Here is an 8,796-nt window from a genome sequence, read left to right as displayed (position 1 = left end):
CGAAGATTAATAGATTAGAAATTTCCTCCTAAAATATAGATGTGAAGTTCATTAAATAAACCCGAAGAGGCCCTCCCTCCCGTTTCCCTCTTCACCTTAGACTAGAGTCCCATCTAATCGCCATGGTTTGTCACTGTAGTTGATTATAGCCCTAAAAAATGCACTAGCTGATTATAGGCCCATCAAGCTAACCCCGTCAGCATTTCCCCAACATCCAGATCTACTCCCATCTTAGAGTACAAACCACCCTTTCGCAATCGCCATGTGCGACTCATGCAACGCCATCTAACAATTCCTTAATGAATGGTGATGCGGATCGTTCCAGCTCATTTTGGTTTTGTTTTTTGATCAAACAAACATAGAAAAAGGATATATAAACTACTAATAAACTAAAGTGGTGGGGAGAAAAGCCCCGATCCAACGCAAGTACGCAACGATCTCCCTCCCTCCTTCCCTCCCTCCCGTTTCCACGCTGGTGCGGTGGTGGCGGTGGTGCCCTCCCCTTCTCTCTCTCTGGCCGCTTCTCCCCCACCGCGAGCGAGAGCGACCACGAGCTCCCACCAACCGCCCCACCCGCCGGCCTCCTCACTGCTCGGTAAGGAGTAAGCCACACTCCACTCGCCGACCGACACCCCGCGCCGGCGCCTCCTCAATTCCCCGCGCGCCGATCGCGACCCCCCACCCCACCGCGACACCGATCCCTCGCCCGCCCCGCTGTGTGTCGGCGCCCGCACCCACCGCAGCTCACCGCGCCCGGCCCAACCACCCCAAATCCCGCGCCCCCCAAATCCCCAACCGAAACCGCACGCACTCCACTCCACCCCGCCCCGCCCCGCCACCCAGATCCGCCCCCGCCTAGGCAGAGGCAGCCCGAGATGCTCGTCCAGGACCGCGTGCTCCCGGAGCACGCCGGGAGCACCAAGTCGCCCAGGTCCCCGCGCGCCGCGCCGGGCTCCGACCGGCGCCACCCGCGGCCCTTCGCCAAGAGCCTCGACTTCAGCAACTGGGCATCGGAGCACTCCTCCAAGCTCCTCCTCCTCCTCTTCGCCGTCGCCTCCGTCGCCGCCGTCTTCCTCCTCCGCGGCGCCGGCCCGGACGCCGCTGCGCTCCTCTGCCTCGACCGCTCCAGCTCCCGCTCCGCCTCCGGCCCCACCAAGCTCCCCTACCCGGACGTCGCCTGGTCCAAAATCCCGCCGCTCGCCATCGCCTCGGCCGTCCCCTTCGCCTCCTTCCGCGCCGAGAGGTGGATCGTCGTCTCCGTCTCCTCCCCGCCCACCGCCGCGCTCGCCGCGCTCACCCGCGTCAAGGGCTGGCAGCTCCTCGCCGTCGGCAACTCCCACACCCCCTCCGGCTGGGACCTCAAGGGCGCCATCTTCCTCTCCCTCGACCTGCAGGCGCAGCTCGGCTACCGCTCGGTTGACTTCCTGCCCTACGCCTCCCACGTCCGCAAGACGGCGGGCTACCTCTTCGCCATCCAGCACGGGGCCAAGCTGATCTTCGACGCCGATGACCGCGCCGAGATGCCGGGGAATGATCTGGGGAAGCATTTCGATGTTGATCTCGGATCTGGCATCGCCAACCACCCCGTGCTGCTCCAGTACAGCCACGCGGATCCCAACCGCACGGTGGTGAACCCCTATGTGCACTTCGGCCAGCGCTCGGTGTGGCCGCGGGGGCTGCCACTGGATAAGGTCGGGGAGGTGGCGCACGAGGCGTTCTACACTGAGATCTTCAGTGGCCGCCAGTTCATTCAGCAGGGCTTGTCTGACGGTTTGCCGGATGTGGATGCCGTGTTCTACTTCACTAGAAAGCCGCCAACAGCGCCATTCGACCTGAGGTTTGATCCGGAGGCCCCCAAGGTGGCGCTTCCACAGGGCATGATGGCGCCAGTGAACTCCTTCAATACATTGTTCCACGCACAGGCTTTCTGGGGCCTGATGATGCCTGTTTCAGTGAGTTCAATGGCGGCAGATGTCATCCGTGGGTACTGGGCTCAGCGGATCTTGTGGGAGATTGGTGGGTACGTGGCTTTCTATCCACCAACTATTTACCGGAAGGATCATGTGCAGGCCTACCCATTTGCAGAGGAGAAGGATCTGCATGTGAATGTTGGTAGACTGATCAAATTCTTGAATGAGTGGAGGTCAAACAAGCAGAGCCTGTTCGAGAAGATTCTTGATTTAAGCTACGCCATGGCTGAGGAGGGGTTCTGGATGGAGCAGGATGTGAGATTGACAGCTGCTTGGCTGCAGGATCTTCTGGCAGCAGGGTATCGGCAGCCTCGGCTCATGTCATTGGAGATTGACAGGCAACGGGCAACCATTGGGGAGGGTGACATGAAGGAGTTTGTGCCCAAGAAGCTGCCATCCGTGCACCTTGGGGTTGATGAAATTGGCACAGTGAACTATGAGATTGGAAATCTGATTAAGTGGAGAAAGAACTTTGGTAATGTTGTGCTGATCATGCATGTTAGTGGACCTGTAGATCGTGTGGCCTTGGAGTGGAGGCTGCTATATGGACGGATATTCAAGACCGTTATTATACTTGCCGAGCATAGCAATGCAGAGCTTGCTGTTGAACGCTGCGCTCTGTCACATGCATACAAGTGAGTGATTGTTACCCCTAATAACTCTTCTTTGACTTGCATTTATAGATCTTCTCCAAAACATGATCACCACTTGATATAAAAATCAAACTGCATAATGGTTAATATAAGAATTGAGCTGTATCTTCTGTCAGATCCAATGCCACCAGAAGTTCTGAACCATTTAATCTAAAACAGCTACTAACTATATTACCGTGTTGAACCTAGTGCCAATTAAATGAATAACTAGATGATGTTCCTATATTAATTTTTTTAGCTCAGGTTATTTGAGAATAAACACATTTTTGCTCAGTTAACTATGGTATGCTATTACACTCCCCTCAACCAAAGGGTTTGCATGATGGCACCAATTGTTTGCACTAGATATGCGCCTTAATTATCAGAATTATTGACAGCCATAGATGGTGCCACCCATAACATCTTATTTCCTTTTCCATTCTTGGCATGTGTTAGCTTACTTATACCTATGAGATGACTAAAGTTAGGTCTGGTTACTAAAGCTCAATGCAGCAGAAAAGAGATCATCTCCAATTTCTGTTTGCAAGTTCAACTACTGGGCATAAAAGATAACCTCACCGATGCGCTTTATATCATTGTGATGCTGTCATCATTATAACTAAATAGGGGATATGAAATTGACTTGACTTACCTTCTTGACACTCCTTTTAGTTCTATCTTGATATGTGTACCGTACCACCTTATGCGAATTCTGCTAATCATGTGAACAACATTTTGCATTTTGTCATCAGGTATCTTCCCAAGGTGTTTGCAAGATACGGTGGTGCTGATGGATTTCTCTTCCTCCAAGACCACATGATTCTTAACTACTGGAACCTTCTGCAAGCCGACAAGGAAAAACTCTGGATAACTGATAAGGTTTGTAGATCGTATCCAGTTCCTTCCATCCACATCCTTTTGTTTCTCCTCATGTATGTGCTGTCAATCAATGCACATTATACATTAGGATTCACATTACTTTCTCATGTTGCAGATTGCACATTCTTGGGTTACTATTCCACTGGAGAGCAATAAAGAGGAATGGTTTGTTAAGCAAGGTGCTATGGTTAAGCAGGTCGTTGGCAGTTCCCCTGTTCATTTCCAGTCCAAGTATAAAGAAAGCATGGGCGAAGATAAGATTGTGTTCTGTGGCAGCGAACTGTTTTATGTGCCCCGACAGTTTGTTGAGGACTTCGGTGATCTTGTGGGTCTCGTTGGCAGTTTGGATCTGCATCATAAGATTGCGGTCCCGATGTTCTTCTTGGCGATGGACTCGCCTCAAAATTTTGATTCCGAAGCTCTGGCCGGAACAGTTTTCAAGACCAACTTGGCAGCCAATGAGACTTTCTCAAGTATTTATACAGCTCAGTCACCTGCTGTTTTCCCAGTTAAAGTGATGAACGAGATTGATTTCATCAAGGTAATCCGGCTTATGTCCAAAGGAGACCCTCTTCTGATGGAGTTGGTATAAATATCATTCTTGTAGTTGAAATGCAAACATTATTCTTCCGGAGCGAGGCCAGAGTAGACAGCGATAGTTTTGAGTTTTCAGGGGTTTCTCTGTTGTAATTGCATTTATTCTGTAGCTGTTCATTTCAAAGGTGTTGTACATTGTGTTGTATCAATAGTGACAAGGTTACTGGGGTTCAGCTTGGTCCGGCTGTCCTGCTGAAGGAAAGAAAGGATAGCTAAGACTTCACTGAGAAGAGCCTCGACGTGGGCATCGGTTTTTGCAAGAGTTTTGGTGGTCGGTTATAGTACAGATTCACACTTGAGCAGTCTATTGTACCCTTCAACATTGGCAAATGAAAATCAGGCATACTCTCTGGCTTGTGTTTGGATGAACATGCTTTTCTGGGACAACAGGCCATAGAGAATATATTGTTTGTGTTTGTCTAGTACTACTACCATCTGGACTGAGACAGAGAATATCTGGATTGCAGAATTTTGTGGTCTTGGTGCTTGTTTTATTTGTGATAAGCTTTATTCTAACCTGAGCAATTATTTAGCAAATTTGTGCTACTGGTTCATTTTTTCTCGGAAAAGTTTAAAGGTAGTATTCACTTTTGCCTCTATTTATATTGTTTAGCAAAGGTTCTGACTTTAGTATTCACCTAAAAATACTACCAGATCCAACAAATTTAAACCATGAATGACAGAGATCCGTGATAAAACTTAAAGTTTTATCAAGGTTCTTTGAAATCGACGTCTCTAGCTTTACCTTTTGCAACTTGATATTCCAGCATACTCGGTTGATGAAATTAAAGACCAAACATATACACAAACTGGACTAGCACTGAAAGTTGTGCATAAGTGTTTGAGCCGTGTATGATAAGTCAACATAATTAAAGTTCTTCATTGTTTCGGTAAATAGGGAACTTGATGTCTCTTTGAATTCACCAGAGTTTGTGTGAAGCTTAAAATCATTACACAATTACACACTTGATGTGAAGCTCGTATTGAAGTAGACTAAACTTGATTGTAGTTCCTTTTACTTTTTAACTGTAAAGTTGATTGTAGTATTTGTTAGTTGTAATACGTAATGCTGCCTTGTGAATAAAGGAGTAGATAATAAGAAAAACACGTTATGATAAGTAAAGGGGTGCAAGACTATAAAAGACATTGGATGGTCGTAGGAAGGGATGTAGATATTGAAGTTGTCAGAGAATTCGATGAGTTGTGTGTCCATCCTTGATTTTTTTTGATGCAACATGCACACAAATGTTAAATCTTGTTGAGAAATCAGTACAAGGCACATAGAAAATGTAGGGTTTGATGACTAAATGTTTGCCCACTATAGGGTATCTTGGCTAGGTGAATAGATCAGAAGTGAAACATGCGACCGGATTTAGCCAGGTTCATGCCCTCTCGATGGAGGTAATAACCTACTCCTGCTCGTGTTGTATTGCGACGCGGTGTACAATGTACAAGGCACAATCGAGGGATTGATCTCAATGTAAGGTTTAGGTCCCTATCGACTAGCTCGGCCATGGCTTATATAGGTTACTAGCCCCCCTAGGGTTATATGGACCTAGTCGGCTATGTCGAGGTGAGTCCTCCATGTATTTGGCTTCCTTGGCTTGAACAACAAGGCTTCCAGAATCTTCCTTCTATAAGACCCATGGGTCGACATGATGGCCCAGGGTGGAAACCGACCTAGGGGTCTTCGAGACGGCCTACTTGGGCCAACCAACAGCAAGGTGATTGTGATAGTCTGGCTTAAAAGGGATGATAGACTATTCATGTCAATAAGGAATTCCTTCTTCTCGAGGAGCCCATTTGGAAAGAACTCCAAAGTTAAGCATGCTCAACTTGGAGTAATTTCAGAACGAGTGACCGACCGGAAAGTTACTCCCGGGTGTGCACGAGTGAGGAAAAATTGCGCAGGAAAGACTAGTATTGATCTGTGGGGTCAGTCTAGATCCCGCCAGGAGTAACGACCGCTGGCGGGTGAGTCCGGAGCATTACAAGTTGGTATCAGAGCCGACCCTCCCGGTTACACGGATGTTTGCGGACAGGTGTGTGGTCATGTTGTGCATGACGTTTGTGACCCGTCGTGGCACACAACATGCCACGTGTGTCGGACTGGAGGCACAGACGTATGTGCCAAGAGGGAACGTTCTTATGGCCCGACGAAGACGTCGGTTCCTTTGAGTGGGGGTGTATGTGATAACCTGGCTTAATAGGGATGATAGACTACTCATATCAATAAGGAAATTCTTCTTTTCTGGGAGCTCATTCGGAAAGGACTCCAAAGTTAAGTGTGATCAACTTGGAGTAATTTCAGGATGGGTGACCGATCGGGAAGTTACTCCTGGGTGCGCACAAGTGAGGACAAAGTGCACAGGAAAATGAAGTCATGTGTCCTGCCGCCGACCTGATATGGTCGGCCTGGTCCTCGAAGTCGGCCCATCTGTCGAGAGAGGACCATCCGGTCATGAATTGTTGATGAAGTAAGCCGGACTTAGCAGGAGCATGTTCCTGCCAAGCCGCCAATATTCCTGCGTAACACTTTCTGAATTTTAATCGATCCAGTCTTGGTTCCACCGGACCAAACCAAAGCTTCTCCGACTAGTCGAGCCGGACCACATGATCATGTTGACAGTTGGTCAAGGCGACGTCTGTCAGTGGGTTGAGGCCCCACCTATGCCATGTCTAATCAAGGCATGCAGATGCACGCCTCAATCCACACGCCTCTTAAGAGCGTCCCCTTGGTGACCAAATGACATCCGAGGAGCTCCGTACAAAAAATAACAAAATTAGTGCTTAAACTTTTGTGCACAGTTGAGTAGAATTTTTGTTTTGTTTGTCTCGAGGTCATAGGATGTTATTTGGCCACCAAATTTTGTAAGCGCCTGAAACATTTGGTCATAATCAAAGATATAATGTTTAATTTTTATTCTAATTTCTTTTATGTTCTTCAATGTTACTGTTCATTGTGCGTGCAATGCATATGGGTGTTTTTAAGAAAAAGTGAGGCTCTCACTGGCTCCATATATAATGAAACCACCAACCAGGTTCACATCATTTCAAACAAAGGTAAAAGCGAGAAAAGGTGATACAACTAGGTCCGGCTCAACAACAAAATGCCAAGTCTATCCAAGCTAGGCAAGTTCCCCAGCTAGTTGCTAGGGACATGAACTCAAATATCATTTTTATACAACCCAAGATGATTACATGAGCGACAATGCCTCACACACATTAGACATCTCAGTTCGGTGAGCTGAAGGGCCAGCTCAGATGATCATCAGCATGGTGCTTGCGACAAGATTTGGTTTCTTCTAAAGAAGGGCTTCAACATAACTCAACAGTTGGAATTATTGGGCCCAACCCATCAAATATTTCAGAATATTGCCACAAGATCTGGTTTATTCTTTGATACTTATGCGCATGTGGCCGGAAAGACCACCATTCGAGTATTACTCTCATTGGATGCCTCACACAATTTTTCCATTCATTAAAGACAACTTTCTTAAATAAGGAGTTGGAGGTGAAAATTTACAAGGAAAAATGTGTAAGTTGTTTAAATCTTTCTATGGCTTAAAACAAGCACCTAAGCAATGACACGAGGAGATTGAAAGAACTATGACATCTACACGCTTTGTTGCAAATGAAGCAGATAAGTGTGTGTACTATCGCCATGGTGGGGGCGAGGGAGTAATATTATGTCTTTATGTTGAAGACATACTTATATTTGGTACAAATCTCAAGGTTATTGAGGAAGTGGAAGATTTTCTAAATCATAACTTTGAGATGAAAGACCATGGAGTAACTAATGTTATCTTGAACATCAAGCTTTTGAGAGGTGATGATGGTGGGATCACTTTGTTGTAGTCTCACTATGTGGAGAAGGTTTTGAGTCACTTTGGATATTTTGATTGTAAACCTTCTCCAACACCTTATGATCCGAGTGTGTTGATTCAAAAGAATGAATGAGAAAGAAAGGATCAACTAAGACATTCCCAAATAATTGGCTCGCTTATGTATTTAGCTAGCGTTACGAGGCCTGACATCTTGTTTGCTATGATTAAACTAAGCCGGTTTGTTTCAAACCCAAAAGATGTTCATTGCATGCTATTGAGAGGATAATGCACTATCTAAAAGGTACAACGAGTTATGGACTTCACTATACTAGGAATCCAATAGTACTTGGTGGTGCTACTGTTTCCTAGAAGTTTTGCAAGAAGACCATCTTAACAAGGTCGACAAGCTATTGCATAACTGAGAGGAGAATATTTGTATTATAAGATCCTCTTTGTTATGATGCATTTCTCATCTAATCTGTATGGCAGGCTGATATTTATCTTAATGTGTTCTGGAAGGCTTGAGTAGGCATATATGTTGTCCTACATAACAACTTGAAAGAACACATCTATATGAGTTAGACTGTTAAATGTTGCAGTCTGTGAGAGTTGGGTGCTCTCTAATAAACTCATGAAGATGCCCCAGAGTATGACGTATATTCTGCTACCCGCGGTATTAGGACTTTTACATGAAACTTGTTTGCATAAAATTTGCAGTTCAAGGTATAGTCCACTGTTCAAGTTGTGAACGAGTGTAGCATGAAGTCCTAGATGCAAGTTCAAATTAACAGTCATAACTGAAACACCATTATATTAACAATGTTTTGGACCATAGGTAAATTTTATGTGCCTCTGGATCTAGTAGGGGCTGTTGGAATCAATGGACCTAGC

At 46.3% G+C, this 8,796-nt stretch overlaps 1 protein-coding gene across 1 annotated transcript; it reads left to right on the top strand.

The window, feature by feature from the left end:
- Positions 1–437: 437 nt before the first annotated feature.
- On the top strand, positions 438–4,547 carry LOC123131301 (probable glycosyltransferase STELLO2). The gene is made up of 3 exons (XM_044551004.1): positions 438–2,605; positions 3,355–3,481; positions 3,597–4,547. Exons 1-3 carry the CDS (start codon positions 876–878, stop codon positions 4,071–4,073), a joined length of 2,334 nt encoding a protein of 777 aa, XP_044406939.1. The 5' UTR covers positions 438–875; the 3' UTR covers positions 4,074–4,547.
- Positions 4,548–8,796: the final 4,249 nt, after the last annotated feature.

This window comes from Triticum aestivum, chromosome 1B, assembly GCF_018294505.1.
Source record: "Triticum aestivum cultivar Chinese Spring chromosome 1B, IWGSC CS RefSeq v2.1, whole genome shotgun sequence".
NCBI classification, from domain to species: Eukaryota; Viridiplantae; Streptophyta; class Magnoliopsida; order Poales; family Poaceae; genus Triticum; species Triticum aestivum.
The sequence above is the reverse complement of the archived record's forward strand: the minus strand, read 5'-3'. Positions and strand labels throughout refer to the sequence as shown.

Excerpts from the sequence above, each read along its gene's own strand:
- LOC123131301 (XM_044551004.1), top strand. The coding sequence starts at position 876 with ATGCTCGTCCAGGACCGCGTGCTCCCGGAGCACGCCGGGAGCACCAAG. Across the intron at positions 2,606-3,354 it reads GCTCTGTCACATGCATACAA|GTATCTTCCCAAGGTGTTTG; the intron begins GTGAGTGATTGT and ends TTTTGTCATCAG. Across the intron at positions 3,482-3,596 it reads AACTCTGGATAACTGATAAG|ATTGCACATTCTTGGGTTAC; the intron begins GTTTGTAGATCG and ends CTCATGTTGCAG.